This window comes from Trichechus manatus, unplaced genomic scaffold (genome assembly GCF_000243295.1).
Source record: "Trichechus manatus latirostris isolate Lorelei unplaced genomic scaffold, TriManLat1.0 scaffold00147, whole genome shotgun sequence".
In the NCBI taxonomy this organism is placed as follows: Eukaryota; Metazoa; Chordata; class Mammalia; order Sirenia; family Trichechidae; genus Trichechus; species Trichechus manatus.
This window is the reverse complement of record NW_004444083.1, coordinates 2,979,131-2,997,480: the sequence shown is the minus strand read 5'-3', so window position 1 is coordinate 2,997,480 and position 18,350 is coordinate 2,979,131. Positions and strand designations below refer to the sequence as shown.

The following is an 18,350-nucleotide window of genomic DNA, read 5'->3' as shown; positions in this document are numbered from 1 at the left end:
TTCTTTTTTATTAAAAAACAATGCATTATCTTAAAGGACTGTAAAAAAAATAGGTATTTCAAAGTTTTATGTGTGTGTGTATACATACATATATAACTTTAAGAAGATCAAATTGTGTAAATTGATACTACGAAATGAATGAAATCAATTTTGGTATGCTAAACAAAAAGCAACACAGACAGATTAACATTTTAGTATTTACAGCATTTGCTGTAAATATCAACTGTGTCGTAATGCTTTTATTTATTTGACTACACTGGAGGTTGGAACAGCGCCTTGATGGAATTTTATTTAGCTGTTTTGCTGTAGCTATAATAACTTTGCCTGGAAGAGAGGCTCACTTTAGCATTCACGATTTCACTGAAGTTTCTGCCACAAAACCATTCATATTACCTCTCGGGCCCTTCAAGCCATCAGGGCCTCTCACGCCGGGGTAGCCTGGAGCTCCTGGTCTCCCTCTCTCTCCTGGTGGACCAGGAAATCCCAGACCTGGAGGTCCCACAGATCCTGCTCTGCCTGGGGGCCCTGGCGGTCCAGGAAACCCTTTTCCACCTGGGGTTGCATCTTCATGATCCCCCTAGGAATGTTGAGGTCATGAGTCAATTACCAACCTTTGAAAGTCCATAAACTCAAAGCTGTCATTGCAGGCTATAAAAACACATGCAAAGAAAGTCCTCATTTCCAACAGACAGTTCAGCAGTAAATCCAGTTGCCCAAGAGTCAATTCCAACTCACGGCGGCCCCACGTGTGTCAGAGGAGAACTGTGCTCCATAAGGTTTTCAATGGCTGATTTTTCAGAAGTAGATTGCCAGGACTTTCTTCCAAGGCACCTCTGGATGAGCTCAAACCTCCAACCTTTCAGTTAGCAGCTGAGCATGTTAACCATCTGTACTACCCAGAACTCTAGTTCATCACTAGCAAATGTAATTTAGAATGATTAACTTAGAAGTTTCTCAGTATTTTACCTATATATATTTTTCTCCCACTTTTTTGAATACACCTCAAATGTAGAATACAAAATTTTATACAGAGCCACTAATATCAAAGATTATAAAATTTAGAAATAAGGATATCACGGGAGGTGATGGACTTATAATTGATAAGTTCTTCTATATTTGAAATTGTTTTCCTGCCTTCTTCTGAGAAGGCACAGAGATTCCATCACAACTCCAAGTCTGGGGGTAAAGAGTTAACAAATCCTCACCTCTCCTGCATGGGAATTTGACCTTGGGTTAACGATCTAGCTCTGTTCCTCCAGAAACCTAAGTAAACTTGGAACATCAGCTTGCCAAACCAAACCAGGGTCCAACTGATCCCTGGTTGCTAAGTTTGCATCTGGTCTCAAAACAATGAAACAGAACAAAACAAAAATGAGTTGCTCTTGAGTTGATTCCAACTCACAGTGACCCCACGTATGTCAGAGTTAGAACTGTGCCCCAGAAGGTTTCATGGCTGTGACCTATCAGAAGTAGATCACCAGGTCTTTCTTCCAAGGCACCTCTGGGTGTGTTCGAACCATCAACCACTTAGTAGCTGGGCACTTAACCATTTGCACTACCCAGCAGCTGGTCTGGAAGAATTATAAAGGCCTGCTGGGGGGCCCTAGTTTGGGGCTTCCTTGAGTGGTGGCTCCTGTAGCTGGCAAGTCCCTTGTGGGAGCCCCTCAAGCACTCTATGTGGAGACAGCAGCTCCAGGGAACAATGAGGCTTTCAAAGCAGGGCTGCCCCTGCATCACCAGCTGTGGATCTCAGCTCCCTGGCCGGAGCTGGGTGTTGAAGGAATGAAGGGCACCCTGAGCTGTGTGCTGAGCAAATAAAGGGCTGCAAGGACACTGGCCTACTGGAGATGAGGGTCCTGTCCTCTATTCTTCTGAGTGGCCTGGCCTCAAATGTGGTCTACGATGGTCTTTTGTGTGTGTCTGGATGGGCCAGTTCTACTCTGTCCTATAGGGTCGCTATGAGTCGGAACTGACTCGATGGCAACGGGGTAAGGCTACTGCTCTACATAAAAACAGTGGTGCAGATGGTTAACTTCCTCGGTAACTAATTGCGAGGTTGGAGGTTTGATCCACCCAGAGGTGCCTCACACGCTCTTTATACATAAAAACATCTAGCCCAGTTTCCGCGACATTGTAAACGTTCAAAAGTGCCTCGCATACTCAAGACACTTTAATTTCCTGAACATGGGATCATGTCTCATATTCTTTTCTTATTCTCTTCCTTACCTACGTATAGTTTCCCCCCAAATCATGATTGAAAAATGTAGAAAAATCATTTATCAGTGGCATTTTCCATTAGTAAACCCATCAATTCAGTGGATTTGCACTAGTTTCTTGCTACTTCCCCTCGTATGTCTCTTCACCCTGGTGGCTTAGTGGTTAAGAGCTGTGGCTGCTAACCAAAAGGTCAGCAGTTCAAATCCACCACGTGCTCCTTAGAAACCCTATGGGGCAGTTCTACTCTGTCCTATAGGGTTGCTAGGAGTCAGAATCGACTCGACCGCAATGGGTTTTTTGGGTTTTGGGTCTCTTCACTAGGGAACAGAACTGAAGCTAATTATCAGGACCTGTGCCCTATACTCCACTTCACAAAGCCAACGAGATATGATCCGACATCAGTGGGGGCTCTGAAGAAACAAGGGCCCCAGAAGGAAATACACACCACGAGACTGATAAAAGACTGGGGACAGAAAGTCTTGCTGTGACTGAACCACCACTCGGGATATTAGGCTATTTCCAATTGTGCCATACCTTGTATTAGCATTATCTTTACATACCAGTGAACTCAATACAGGGTCAACATGCTCTGACTTACAGCATGTTGACCCTCTACTGAGTTACTCCTTGGTAAATTAAGAACTGTTTGTGTGACCATATAAGAAAGGGAAATTCTACAGCAGTGAAAGAATTATACATACTGGGGGTCCTGGGTCTCCTCTTCCTCCAGCAAGTCCATCCCAACCATCTTGTCCCTGTTGCCCTGGGAATCCTGGGGGCCCATCAGGACCTCTTTCTCCTTTGTGCCCTGGAAACAGAGGCCAAAAGACATCCCAGCCTTCATCAACAAGGGGTGAGGTAGAGAAAGGACTAAAGAAAAAGATAATGACTTTGACTCTGCGTAGGTGGTTAGCGTTTCCTCTGAGTGCTTGAGTTGCCCAAACTCACACGAAGACAACCACGCAAAGGTCTGAGGGAAGGATGACAATCACCAAACCCACTCAATTACTTCCTTTTCCCATTTCAATAGGAGGTTGTGTGTGGAGGTGCCAATCTGAGCGTCTAGCCCTGCACATCCTATGCAAACATGGTACTCTATCCCCTGGCTATAGTGAATGGAGGATGGTCCACAGTTGGGCACATGGTCTGAGCTAATCTAATTCCTTCTGACTTTTTTTCTTTTTTCCTAACTGAAGCTGACAATGTAGGTTTTCTTTCATCTCTGCTTGTAAGAATTTGGAGCTGCCCGGGGCCATGCACCCCACAGCCAAGAGAAAACCAGTCCCTGGGAAAGAATGCAGATTATGCAATGAAAGATGCAGAGAGAGCCTGCTGATGCCATTTGAGACTCTGGATCCAGCTGTCCCCAGTGTTGACCTTGTGTTTAATCTTTTAAACTTTGTTTAGGTGAGCCAATAAACAAAAAAAACCCCAAATCTAATACCAATGAGTCAATTCCAACTCATAGCAACCCTACAGGACAGAGTAGAACTGCCCCACAGGGTTTCCAAGGAGCAGCTGGTGGATTCAAAATGCTGACCTTTTCGTTAGCAGCTGAGTTCAATAAGTTACATATATTTTTTTCTTAAACTACTTCAAGCTGGATTTCTCTCACTTACAACCACATATTCCTGGCTAGTACTGGATACTATAATGCAGCAAATAAACACTAGCATGTCAAAGGAGGCCCTGTTTCACCACAATGAGAATTTGAGCACGTGACTAAGGGAGCATTTATGTTTTCAAATATGAGACAGAATTTGGGGCTCACCAGTCATAGGACCCTAAGAAGGGCAGGGAGTATTTTTTAAAGCAACCTCAACAATCCCAGGTCTTGTCACTGAATTGATCTGTGGTCACAGGGGAAACTAATACAAGAGGATTGCTCATAAATAATTCAGGATGGTTCCTGCATCATTCATAAAGTGGCAGGGAGCTAAATGATTGATTATGCTCACCTTTAACTCTCGATACAACCATGTCACCCTTTTCTCCTTTGTTGCCACGTGGTCCTGAGGCACCAGGTTTTCCCTTGGTGAAAAATGAGAAGAACAAATTAGTTTACTTGTAATGGATCAAAAGTTATTCACGTCTGTATATATGATTTCTCTTTTCCTCCCTGTTACATCACTTGCTAAAAAGTCTGGTTTGGCACTCTCGGTCTCCTTCTGTTCCCTGCCTTCCAAGATCCTATCTTGGTGTAAGATCCTACCTTACAAGTTGAGGCTCTTGGACAGCACGTAAAAACTGGTGAAATTTGAATAAGGTCTGTACCTGAGTTAATAGAAATGTAGCAAGGTCAATTTCCTGGTTTTGGCAATGTACTATGGTTATGTGAGGTATTATCATTGGGGGAAGCTGGGTGAAGGGTACATGAGAACTCTCTGTATGATTTGTGCAACTTTTCGTGAGTCTTAAACTATCTCAAAATAAACAGCTTTTTTTAAAATTAAATTATCTTGGGCTTTTTAATGTAGAATTGAGAGGAAAAGGATGGAGGACTGTTAACAACAGGAGTTGCCACTAGAGCTTAAGGCAGAGGCTTAGGAATGACTTTGTAATGAGAGAGGCATGGAAATAACTGTGACACTAAGAGAAATTGATGAGTGAGAGAAAGAAAAATAGGGACCTTTGCTGTTGTCAATACATTCCCTCTGTAAAACAAGTAAACAACTAATGTAGCCTGATGGGCCCATCATCTTTTGACCTCAGCATTGCTGATACTGGACTATTTGGGTTATGGTTTTTGTAAGTGCTACATATGATTGAGTATCAGGTGATGCCAAAAATCTGGAAACCTACTGTCAGTATATTAGAGTGACCAAACACTATATCTAATATAGTTATAGAAACACTGCACATGACTTGCAGTCACCTATTTAGTGACGTCAATCATCAGGAAATAGCCTAGAATCTGGCAGAGGTAAAAAATGACTGAGCAAACCATTTGCTGTCTCAGACAGATCTTACCTGGTCTTATTTTCATACAATCTAACAATGAGTTGAAACAAGCTTAATTTTCGTTTGAACTGGCCTATACTAATCTATACGCAGTAAACTATAAAAGGAAGGGGAGGTAAGCGCAATTGTTGGCATGAAGCGGTAAAAGCAAAGAAGCAGCTAAAAATGTACACAACAGGCATAAAAACTCAAGCTGACAAAATGGCTGGAAGCCATCTACTATAGATTTAAAAAAAAAAAAAAAAAAAGCTCCATACCCACTGCTCAATATCCCTGAGAGCATCATTCTAGTATAGCATCCTGCCTATCAGCCATCAAAAAGGTGGGTGGAAGAAATTTCTTAGTTGAAACGGATAAATTCAACAGAAAGGGAATGTTAGAAATCACGAAGTGTTACTATGTGTTAAGTGCTGTTTTTATTCTTATTGTTAATGTATGTACTAAGTCATCAGTGGCTATAGGACAGGACCAACATGTGTGGGGTACAGTATCCAGTCCAAGTGGTGAATGATGAAAGCAGCCTTCTGATGGATCAATTATCAAGGGAGAACACTATTCACATAGCATTTGAACCAGAGGCAGGCTTAATAACTAAGACCTTGGTACTCTGGAAGAATGAATACAACCTGGAATTCTGAGCAGTGTATTTAAGATGTATGATGAATTGTTCTCCTGCATTGTAGATGTAGAACTTTGAGTTCCAGAGTCTGATCACAGACTTATTTGAGCTGGGAAGAAAATAAAGTTACTGAAGCTGTGTCTGGATTTTGTTGAACAAACGTTTCCTGAGAACCTACGAAGTGCCAGGACTATTCCAAGGACTGGGGATCCAGTGGTTTACAAGGCAATCTTGTCATCACGGTGCTTAGACCGTAGTCACATCAATGTTTAACCTATGTGATTCTTGGGGCAGAAGTTCCCAGCAGCTTTGGGATTGAGGGCTACTTTTCAAAATTCCAAGACCTTGAGGTCACTAAACGGAGATGTTAGTAGGACAAAGGCCAGCATCAACACAAGGCTCTTTTTGCCAGGCATGTACTGGTTTCTTTATACACAGTCTAGATCATGGACTTCAATGGCAGGTGCCCACGGGGGCCAGGTCCTTTTGAAGGAAGAAGGCAGGTGAGGATGATGGAGACTGGAGTGCCCAGGCCTCCACTGACAAGGACAGCCACCTCTCAGCTTCCAGTGGCCGTGGGAAGACAGAAGGTCTCATGTTAGTGAGCTCCTGATTTTTCAAGGGAAGCCTTGCTGTTGTTGGGTGCCATCGAGTCGATTCTGACTCATGGCGACCCTGTAGAACAGAATAGAACTGTCCCATAGGGTTTTCTAGGCTGTAACCTTTACGGGGGCAGAGCCGCCACAGAGCCGCCGTTGGGTTTGAACCACAGACCTTTCGGTTAGTAGCCGAGCACTTAAACATTGTGCCACCAGGGCTCTTTCAGGGAAGCTTTAAATCTCATAATAATGCAAAAACAAATACCCACAAAAATAAAACCACCATCTGACATACTATACATTCACTTGTCTATCTGTCATATGGTCTGTGTCCTCCCAATAGAATGGAAGCTCCACAAAAGCAGAGACTATGTTATGGTCCCTGTCATATCGCCAGCACCAGTAACAGTGTCTGGAACATTGTAAGTGCTCAATAAATATTAATTGAATGAAACACAGATGGATGGATGAATGAATATAGGTGATTTTTTGTCATTAATATATATGCAGAGATTCAAAATATAACATATACTATTCATAAATTAAAAAGAGGCATATTTGAATGCTGTCACCTTCTACCACTTTTAACTAGAAATATTGTACTGGTAAGAGTTACTCACTGGTGGCCCCGGAGATCCTTCGGCACCAGGAGGACCTGGGTCCCCTCTTTCTCCAAGCCACCCCGGAAGCCCCAAGTCTCCCTTACTACCCTGCTGCCCAGGAAGTCCTGGGAGACCAGGAGGCCCCATGGGACCAGGCTCGCAGGCACAGAGCCCTTCGTTTCCTAGACAGAGAATAAAATGCAACATTGTCATGTTTTCTGAATAAAATCCACAATATGGGCTTTACCATATACAACCAATACCTAAGGGGTGGGGAGAGTCCGATGTGAACAATTTTTATTACAAGCAATTGATAACGTGTGATGTGGGGGCTGGAAGGACAGCATGGGGGCATGGCATAGTCAACCAGGGATAGGTTGAGAGTTTCTAGACAAACAGAGTGTCTTGTTTCTTAATGACCTCATTCTGATAAAGTCTAGGGTGAAAATTTATGTCCAATTCTTCTGAAGAAACTTTAAAAATAAAGTCTCTTACTTTTAAAAGTTTGAAAGCTTCTCATTTGTCTTCTATTGAAGAAACCAAAAAAAATAAATGAGACTGTAAATAAATTAGATTAGAACAGAAACTCTGAACAAAGAAAATTGCATGTGAGCAGGGATGATTTATGGCATTGCATGTTACAGTACACGTGATGATTCACCACAAGGCATTCTCTCATCATTAGGACATTTGATCCAAAATCAACAAACCAAAAAACAGTCTTTCTGGAGAGCCAAACTCCTCAGCTGTATTTATACTCTCCTACCACACCAGGCGCTCCTTGGAAACCAGATGGGGCCGTTCTACTCTGTCTATAGGGTCACTATGAGTCGGAATCGACCCGATGGCAATGAGTTTGGTTTTTTTTTTGGTTTTATCCTGGTGGTGGGAAACACTGGCAGTGTAGTGGTTAAGAGCTATGGCTGCTAACCAAAACGTCAGAAGTTCAAATCCACTAGGTGCTCCTTGGAAACCATATGGGGCAGTTCTACTCTGTCCTGTAGGGTTGCTACGCGTCGGAATCAACTCGACGGCAACGGGTTTGTTTTTTTTCACCCTGGGGGTGCAGTGGTTATGGTCTTGGCTGCTAACTGAAAGGCTGGCAACTCAAACCCACCAGCAGCTCCAGAGGAGAAAGATCTAGTCTGCTTTCATAAAGATTAACTAACTAACCCACTGCCGTTGAGTTGATTCCGACTCCTAGCAACCCTACAGGACAGAGTAGAACTGCCCCATAGAGTTTCCAAGGAGCACCTGGTGGACTCGAACTGCCGACCATTTGGTTAGCAGCTGTAGCCCTTAACCACTATGCCACCAGGGTTTCGTCATAAAGATTACAGCCTTGGAAAGCCTACGGGGGTTCTATTCTGTCCTATACAGTCGCTGGAGTTAGAATGAACTCCATAGCATACAACAAGACCACCCCCCACCTGACCAGGTGGATTAAAAAGAAGTCAGATGTGAACCCTAATGTAAACTATGGATTTTCATTAATAATAATGTATCTATATTGGTTTATCAAGATGTTAATCACAGAAGAAACAGTGTACAGGAGGGAGAGGGGATATATGGAAACTCTGTATTTTCTGCACAATTTTTGCAAACCTAAAACTGCTCTAAAAGATAAAGTCTGTTTTTTAAAAAAAGATGCAAAACAATGTAGAGTGGAGATAGATAGGATTACAGGCATATGAAGAGCCTGGAAACTGAGGACCCTGCAGAGAGAGACTGAGATATAATAGCAGTACTATCCTGTCTCTGCTGCTCTCAAGGAATCAAGAGGACCCATGAGGAAAGTCACTATCTTCAGGCAAATTCCATGGCAAGTGAGTGTCTCCTTTATGTGCTAAGATACTCATAAGAGGATCTGAGTTTTCTGGTGAGATTTAATCACATCATAAGCACATAATGAGGCTGAGTACTCATGAGGGCAAATAAGGTGAGTAACAAAACTGAAGGAAATGCCACATTGTCCATTTTGTGTATGCCCTCAATCCTTCATACATTATTGCCTTCTAGAAAATACTACCCTTGATGCATACTTGCCTTTTTCTCCTTTGGAGCCTCTTCTTCCTGGAGGACCCATTTTGCCTTTTATTCCTTGTGGTCCAGGGTTCCCAACACTACAATATATAACTTTACGGTGGGTAAGGGGTGGACAGAAAAGAATCACATATTTTTTTAGGAATGTCTTCTATAGGACAAGTTTTAGTGTCTCTTGCACTCACATCCTCTTTCCTAAGTTTCCCTTCTTTTCCTTATACTTTCTTCCATTCCCTTCCTATGATTCTTTCCCTCTGACATCTGATCATGTACAGAGATAGACCATATGCTGTCATACCACATATCTGGTATCACAACCATTTATAAAGCCATCCTTAATCCCAGTCTAATTTAGTAGCCTGCAGAACAAAGTAATGAAACACAAAACAAACAAATAAATGAACAAATTAAAAAAAAGCTAAGAGTCAGCAAACAGCTTTCCATCCCCTTTATTGGCAATCACTACCTAATGAAAAGAGCATAAAGCAGGACATTTCAAAGCAAAATTTCAGAGACATCTGAGATGGCAGACAAACCACCAACAATAAATTCTGTTCTCTCCCAAAAATCTCATGAAAAAAAAAAAAAAAAGGACAGTGAAAGGACATAAGACCACAGGACCAAGAAAAAGGGAAAAGAAACAATAACAACAAAATTTTAGAAGGACATAGCAGATCTTGGAAAGCTGAATCCCAAGCTGGCCATTGGGAAAGCAATTATTTCTACACGTGTAGCTGGCTCTTGGATTATTTGCCTCTATTTTGCCATTCAACATGTCTGTATTGTTATTTCCTAATTTTTCCATTTAAACGTTATCCTTTGACTTCCTTCTAGAGAAGGTGAATTCTATCATTCACACTTAAAATTCCCAACAGAGTAATTTCACATACTTTAATTGACATTAAGAGTCCAACCTCAGTTTACTTATTTCTAAAAAAAGACTTAGTACTAACTCAGCTCATGAAATATTATATACCCTCGAAATTACCTAAAAAGTCATATTTTTTGAATGACCCTGCAGCATCAAACGTAACATAAATGCTAACGAAGATGAATGAGGATCACTTTACCATCTGATCCTGGGGGTCCCTGCAGTCCTGGCGCTCCGGGCAGGCCAGGTGGTCCTGGGTTTCCTGGTTTTCCTGGAGCAGCTCTCCCAGGAATACCAGCTGTCCCTGGAAGCCCCGGACGACCAGGAAACCCTCGGGGCCCTGGAGGTCCCATCATGCCTCCAAGAGAAATCAATAATGAAAATCACATATACTATCAGAGTGAGCTTTTCTGCAGAAGAAAGCAAAATCCAAGAGCTTCCTTACGCCACTGAACTTTTTAAAGAAAAAGAGCTAAAAAATAATGAATATCACAGCCATCAAAATGCCTTGCCTCCTTGTAAACAAGCACACAAGTGGTCACACACACGTCCGGGGAATCAGATTTTCTTAGTTTTTCCCCGTTTTATGGGGTTACTGGCAAAGAAACACATATTATTTAATTGCAATTAAATTTTTTGGCATTTTCCACCTTGATAACTTAGTAAAAATAATCTGAATAAACATGTTAGCACATTTAAAGACCCAAAATATAGACACATCATTGTCTCTGTAGAAGGTAAAATACCACTCTTTCCAGGGTAGCCTCAGAACTATTGGGCTATATACACTCTACTATGCAAGGCTGGGGTTCAATTCCAAGTGTCTTGACTCCAAAACCCTGCTTACTCCACGGTAAATATTATACATAATTATAAAATCAAAATATGTAAAGGCTATAAAGGAGACCTGGTGACACAGTGGTTAAAGTGTTCTGCTGCTAACCAAAAGGCCAGAGGTTTGAACCTACCAGTCACTCCAAGGGAGGAAGATGTGGCAGTCTCCTTCCGTAAAGACTGACAGCCTTGGAAACCCTAGGGGGTTGCTATGAGTCGGAATCGACTCTAAGGGAATGGGTTTTTAAGAGCTATATACATTACCAGGAGCCTTGGTGTCATAGTGGTTAACAGCTTGCTTGCTAATCAGAAGGTCAACAGTTCAAATCCACCAGCTGCTCCTTGGAAACCCTATGGGGCAGTTCTACTCCATCTTATAGGGTTGCTATGAGTCAGAATCAACTCGACAGCAATGGGCTTGGGCTTTTTTGTTTGTTTGTTATTTTTAAGGAGTTCTGGTGGTGCAATGGTTAAGCACTTGGCTGCTAACTGGAAGGTCAGCTGTTCAAACCCATCAGCCACTCCATGGGGGAAATTACCTGGAGATCTGCTTCTGTAAAGATTACAGGCTAGGAAACCCTGCAGGGCAGTTCTACTCTGTCCTGTAGGGTTGCTATGAGTCAGAATCGGCACACAACAACTGTTACATTTAAGTTGGAATCTCCTAGAGACACTTGTTTCTTATTCCAATTGTGTTTTGACTTCAATCTGCTGGAGGCACTATTTTATCATAAACAAGCCTGAAAGAAGTAATCTAAGACCAGAGTCTAGTGCTTCAAAATATTCTAACAGAATATTCTATAAGACTGATACAGCCCTGCGTCAATTAACCAAAACCTTGCTATCTACATATTAATCAACTGTACATCACTTGACTACCTCCGTGGTTATCAGAGCTCACAATCTGCCAGTGACATTCCTGGAAGATCAATCAAGAATTCATATTAACAGTTGAATATCTCCAGAAACTTCTTATTCTTTGTCCATAAACATAAGAGATACAGGCTGGATAAAATTACATTTATTCAAGACTTTTCTCCTCAGAGGTTTAATCTGTTCTCCTGGGCTCACAGAACGCAAATCTCCTCTAACCTTCTCTTCCTAATCTCACTAAGAATATCAACCACCACAGCACTTGAAAGACTTCAAAGTACTTAGGTCAACAGGACTCTTTCCCAGGCTCTTCATCAAATATCACGGTGACCTACAGTTGCTTTATTTATTTTTGAGGGGGTAGGGCTGTGTTTTGTTTGTTTGTTTTTTTAACCAAGTTTGAATCAAAGTTTTATTTTTTAATTTATACATTTTTATTTCTGTGTTTCATGTAGGAGGTTTAAATTGGGGCCTAGACAGATGAATTGAATTTAACAGGAGGGAGAGCCTTCCAGGAGGCTGGAAAAGGTGAATAAAACACTAACTCTAGCAGCAGTTCCCAAATTTATCTGCATGTGATAACTTGTGGGAAGCCTGTTACACATGCATATTCTTCAAAATACCCCTGAGATGTTGCTGATAGGTGGTGTTAAGTCGGTTCTGACTCATAGTGACCCTTTGTACAACAGAATGAAGCATTATCTGGTCCTGCGCCATCCTCACAATCATTGCTATGTCTGAGTCTACTGTTGCAAACACTGCGTCAATCCATCTTGTTGAGGGTCTTCCTCTTTTTCATTGACCCTCTACTTTACCAGGCATGATGTTCTTCTCTAGGGACTGGTCCCTCCTGATAACATGTCCTAAGTACGTGAGACGAATGTTCGTCATCCTTGCTTCTAAGGAGCATTCTGACTGTAGTTCCTCCAAGACAAATGTGTTCATTCTTCTGGCAGTTTATGGTATACTCGGTGTTCTTCACCAACACCATAATTCAAAGGCATCAATTCTTCTTTGGTCTTTCTTACTCATTGTCCAGCTTCTGAATGCATATGAGATGACTGAAAACACCATGGCTTGGGTTAGGTGCACCTTAGTCCCAAAGTGACATCTTTACTTTTCAACTCTTTGAAGTGTTAAAAAATGTTTAAAGGTCCTTTGCAGCAGATTTGCCCGATGCAATACATCGTTTGATTTTTTGACTGCTGCTTCCATGGGAATTGATTATGGATCCAATTAAAATGAAATCCTTAACAACTTCAATATTATCTGTTTATCATGATGTTGCTTATTGGTCCAAATAAATCCCTGAGATGGTGACTGAATATTTTTGAGGTGCATCCTGGGAAACTATTTCTTCCAAATAAGTAATTGACTGGTTTGAGTTCAGTGGTTCTTAACTCTGGCTGTACATTAGAGATGTTGTTAGCTGCCTTTGAGTTGGTCCGACTCACGCAGATCCCGTGTACAGAAGAACAAAATGCTACCTGATCCTGCGCCATCCCCACGATGGGTTGTGGTTCGAACGTTCCATAGGGTTTCACTGACTGATTTTCAGAAGTAGATCACCAGGCCTTTCTTCCTAGTCTGTCTTAGTCTGGAAGTTCTGCTGAAACCTGTTGATAGCAGAGCTACGCATAATAGCAACACGTAAGCCTCCACTGACAGACAGGTGGTGGCTGCGCATAAGGTACACTGGCCGAGACTCCAACTGGATCTCCTGCATGGAAGGTGAGAATTCCACCACTGAACCACCAGTGCCCCCATACTTTAGAAATACTAGGGCAGTTTTACAATACAGTTGACTGAACCCATCTCCCAAAGAGTCTGGTGTGCCTGATCTGGGATGGGGCACAGGCATCAGTATTTTTAGAAGTTCTTAAGGTGACCTGTGGCGCCCTGGTGGCAAAATGGTTAAGACCTGGCTGCTAACAAAAAGGTCAGCAGTTTGAATCCACCAGTTGCTCCTTGGAAACGCTCTGGGGCAGTTCTACTCTGTTCTATAGGGTCGCTCTGAGTCAGAACCCAGTCAACGGCAACAGGCTAAGATGATCTGTGTTGGAAGGAGAACAGCCAGAATGCTCCTTAGAAGTGAAGATGGCGAGACTTCGTCTCACGTGCTTTGGGCATGTTATCAGCAGGGACCAGTTCCTGGAGAAGGACATCATGCTTGGTAAAGTAGAAGGTCAGCAAAAAAGAGGAAGACCTTCAAAGAGATGGATTGACACAGTGGCTGCAACAATGGGCTCAAACATAGCAACGATCCTGAGGATGGCGCAAGACTGGATAGTGTTTTGTTCTGTTGTACACAAGGTCCCTGTGAGTCAGAACTGACCTGACAGCACCTTACAACAACAAGGTGATTTCAATATGTGCTCGAGTTGAAAACCATGGTGTGGATGATGATGTAGGAAAACTGGCAGGAAAAGACCCTTGAATTCTTACCTGCCCGGGCTTCCCCTGGTCTACCTGAGGGACCCGGGGGACCAGGCGGTCCAACTGCCCCCACTTCTCCATAGTGGCCAGGGAACCCCGGATCCCCTGGAGGGCCTGCCAAAGAGAATTGTACATATGAATAGATTAATGTTTATATACGTATTAAAATTTAAGCACACTTCCTTTTTGTGAGGCTTAGTAAAGGATAATCTGACTGTTTTGCAGTATTTTTTTTACCACATTTAAAGTAGAGTATCTGAGGTCTGGACCTCTCCGCTGCCCCTCTTCTGCAGACACATGAACTTTGAGTGGAGCTCTGTCATTGATTTAGGCCAGGGTGGTGCAAGTGGTTAATGCGCTCAGCTGCTAGCTGAAAGACTGGAGGTTTGAGGCCACACAGAAGCATCTCAGAAGAAAGGCCTGGCGAACTACTCATAAAATATCAGCCATTAAAAACCCTATGGGGCACAGTTATACTCCGGCACACATGAGGTCGCCATTAGTAGGAAGTGACTTGATGGCAACGGGTTTAACTTTCTTTTTTCCTTCATGGCAGCATCTTGCGGTACATATTAGTCAAATGGCTTTATACTTTTTTTAGTGATTAAAAAAAACTAGTTTCTGAAAAGTGACATACTTAAAACCTTGGTATACAGCTTACACACTAAAATAAAAGTTGATATCTTATGCCAATAGAAACGAACTAAGGGCACATCACTTCCTGAACGTGTATCATTACATACTGATGGCCAAATGCAGGTATTTAGCCTACCTAGTGTGCTAAGGGGAAACCCTGGTAGCGTACTGGTTAAGAGCTACAGCTGCTAACCAAAAGGCTGGCCGTTCAAATCCACCAGGCACTCCTTGGAAACTGTATGAGGCAGTTCTACCCTGTCGTATAGGGTCGCTAGGAGTTGGAATCTACTTGACGGCAACAGGCTTGTTTTTTTTGTGTGTGTGTGCTAAATACCTAGTGTACTGGAACAGGGTCATGTTGGGGCCACTCAAATCCCATTTCGGAGTAATTTACAGAGGAATTGAAGAGAACACAAACCTTTGAGTGGAACAGGTGGAGTTAACAAAACACCTGGTGGTCCTCGGTGTCCACGGTCTCCAGGATCCCCCTGAAATCATGCATTCATTCACTCTTCTTAGAAAGATTCATATTTTTCTCAAGTCGCCTGGCATTAAATAAATATTAGAAGGACCACGAGTGCATTTATAATAAGACATAGAGATTGTAGGCTGGCTAGAGAAATGAATGACTCAGAATTCTAGGAGGAAGAACGATGCATCCAACCTGCCACCTACGAGCAGAAGTCAATGACCAACTGGCAAAACTCACACAAAAGAAAATAATCTAAAAACTCCAGCCAAATTAGGCCATCTGCATAAATTAGATACCTCTCAAGCCATTAAGTTTCTTCAATATCTACAGGCATTAACCTCTATCTTGGCACTTCAGGACCAAGAGCTGGCTTATTCAACTAGCAAGTTCTGATTCTAGATTTTATTTTAGCAGCAAATGTCCTCCCTTCCCCGTTTATTCCCTTACTGCCTCCCTGGCTTGTTCTGAGTGAGTACTACATACGAGGTCACAGAGGTGACAAAGAAAAGGAAGAAACGCAGTCGTGGTTAAAAGCAGGGAGATCTCAAGGGCTCCCTTCATTTTTTTTTTAATAATTTATTTGTTGTTGTTGTTGAAAATATATGCAGCAGAACATATACCAATTCAACAATCTTTACATGTACAATTCAGTGACATTGATTACGTTTTTCAAGTTGTGCAACGCTTCTCACCCTCCTTTTCTGAATTGTTCCTCCCCCATTGACATAGTCACTACCCTCCAAACTTCCTATCTAACTTTTCGAATTACTGTTGTCAGTTTGATTCCATACAGATAGTTCTTTAAAAGAGTACAACATTCCAGGCAGACATTCTTTACTAAGTAAGTCAAACTATTGCTTGGTTTAAAGAAGACAGCAGGGGATATTTTTGGTTTCAGGCTTTAAAGATTTCCTCAGGGCAATAGTTTTGGGGGGTTCTTCCAGGCTCAAAGGCTCCAGGAAGTCTGGATTCCATTGAGAATTTGAATTCTGTTCCATACTCTCTCCCTTTTGATCAGAATTCTACATAATCTTTGATCAAGTCCCCTTCATTTTTAATCTTGATACTGTTTTATCCCTATGGAATTTTTGAAGCTTTCATTATTATTCACCTCCTAAAAGATCATTTCTCAAATGTAATATGTAATCATTACAACATATCTTAGCGTAATCTAAACAAAATTAACTTGTCCTTTACAAAAAGTTAAGGAGCCCTAGTGGTGCAGTGGTTAAAGCACTCAGCTGCTAACCGGAAAAGTTAGCAGTTAGAACCCACCAGCCAATCCACAGGAGAAAGATGCAGCAGTCTGCTTCTACAAAGATTTACAGCCTTGGAAACCCTATGGTGCAGTTACATTTATGAACAATTCTTTAAATTATTTTTTTAAAATAAATTAGATAACATAAAGGATACAAAGTTTTATCAAGGCTCTACTTGAAAAGGCTCACTTTTTTACCTTTGAGCCAAGAAATCCAAACGGCCCAGGATCACCAACCAGTCCTGGTTCCCCCTACAAACAACCACAAACATGCCTTTTGTTAGGAAAAAAAAAAGTGATAGAGTGCCAAATTATCTCATTTATATTTAATTTGAATGATGCATGATCACTGAGATGCTGTGCAGTTTTAACTCTGCTTATAGGTTGTACCAGACAAAGTCTTGTGTTTTAGTTCTTGTATCCACAGCTAAATCAGGCAATTCACAAAAAGAATGTGTCTGTCTGTCTTTCCAATTACATGCTTCTGAGTGCCTGCATACAAAAATACTATTTTTGAATGATACTGAATTGTGTTTACTAATGAAAACTTATTTGTCACCCACCTCTATAATGGTGTATGGAGCCCCGGTGGCACAGTGGTTAAGAGCTCGGCTGCTAACCAAAAGGTCAGCAGTTTGAATCCAGCAGCTGCTCCTTGGAAACCCTATGGGCCAGTTCTACTCTGTCCTATAGGGTCACTATCAGTCAGGATCAACTTGACAGCAGCAGGTTTGGTTTGGTAATGGTATAATGGTATATATTTACCTTTAATCCTGGAAAGCCTGGAACTCCATGGGAACCAGGGTCACCCTAATAAATTCACAAAAATTAACACAAGCAGAATTAAATGAAAACGCATGAACCAGTTCAATGTAGCATTTTCCATCTCATGAGGTTGCTTCATAGATATTTAATCTTGTCTGCAAAGGTAGCTGAATAAAAGCAAACAAATATAAAATAGATTGCATTTCTTTATAACAGTTGCTATTTCAGTTGACCTTTGATCAGTCTTATTCATAAAATCCATGTCACCGCCAGTGTTTCAAATCAAGAACATATTTTGTTGTTGTTGTTGCACCTTTTATTTTAATTTAGTTAACTAACGCTTGCACTGGGCCAAATAATTTTGAAATCATTGCAATATAATTCGTCTGGAGATGAAGAGTTGCTCTGTGCATTATCAGCCTCACAAATTACCGTGGAAGCCACTACTGTCCCATTAGGCACAAAATCCACAGCCAAGTAAACTCAATGTGTACGCCTGCTGGGGTCTGGCCTCCATGATGATTCATGAATGAGGATGTCTACTAGCCACCTGGGAGGTGACGTTTGGGCCTGACGCTGTGCTTTTATTCTAGCTACTGCCCCTAGATCATCACCTTATCTTATCAACTAGGCTGAAATGCGCAATTCCAAGCTATTATCACACCGACACTGAGCCAGACCGGAAATGTCACAATCCCATTACTTTCCCCCAATCCTTCCATCTTCTGCTTTCTCGTTTTATTTAAATGGTGTCGATGGGAGGGATGCTCTGGGAAATTTAGCTATTATACTATTCTTATCCAAAATACATGGTCCTTATTTGAGGTATCTCTCACTTTTGAGCACGCAGAAATATTGATCTAGACTGCTCTGTCCAGGACAGAGCTGGAGAAAAATGTAGAACAAAATTTTAACTCACAAAAAAAGACCAGACTTACTGGCCTGACAGAGACTGAAGAAACCCCGAGAGTATGGCCCCCGGACACCCTTTTAGCTCAGTATTGAAGTCACTCCTGAGGTTCACCATTCAGCCAAAGATTAGACAGGCCCATAAAACAAAACGAGACTAATGGGGCATAACAGTCCAGGGACAAGGACTAGAAGCCAGGAGGGGACACGAAAGCTGGTAACAGGGAACCCAAGGTTGAGAAGGGACAGTGTTGA

General features: G+C 42.0%; 1 protein-coding gene across 1 annotated transcript in view; it reads right to left on the bottom strand.

The window, feature by feature from the left end:
* Positions 1-18,350, bottom strand: part of COL4A4 (collagen type IV alpha 4 chain) — a 140,876-nt gene that overhangs the window by 50,999 nt on the left and 71,527 nt on the right. The window contains exons 15-24 of the mRNA XM_023740119.1: positions 17,187-17,231; positions 16,620-16,673; positions 15,110-15,179; positions 14,065-14,169; positions 10,112-10,270; positions 9,045-9,134; positions 7,017-7,180; positions 4,176-4,248; positions 2,919-3,025; positions 394-577 (exon numbers count right to left, since the gene is read on the bottom strand). Of these exons, the coding sequence (XP_023595887.1) occupies positions 394-577; positions 2,919-3,025; positions 4,176-4,248; positions 7,017-7,180; positions 9,045-9,134; positions 10,112-10,270; positions 14,065-14,169; positions 15,110-15,179; positions 16,620-16,673; positions 17,187-17,231 (1,051 nt within the window). The remainder of the gene's footprint in view (positions 1-393; positions 578-2,918; positions 3,026-4,175; positions 4,249-7,016; positions 7,181-9,044; positions 9,135-10,111; positions 10,271-14,064; positions 14,170-15,109; positions 15,180-16,619; positions 16,674-17,186; positions 17,232-18,350) is intronic.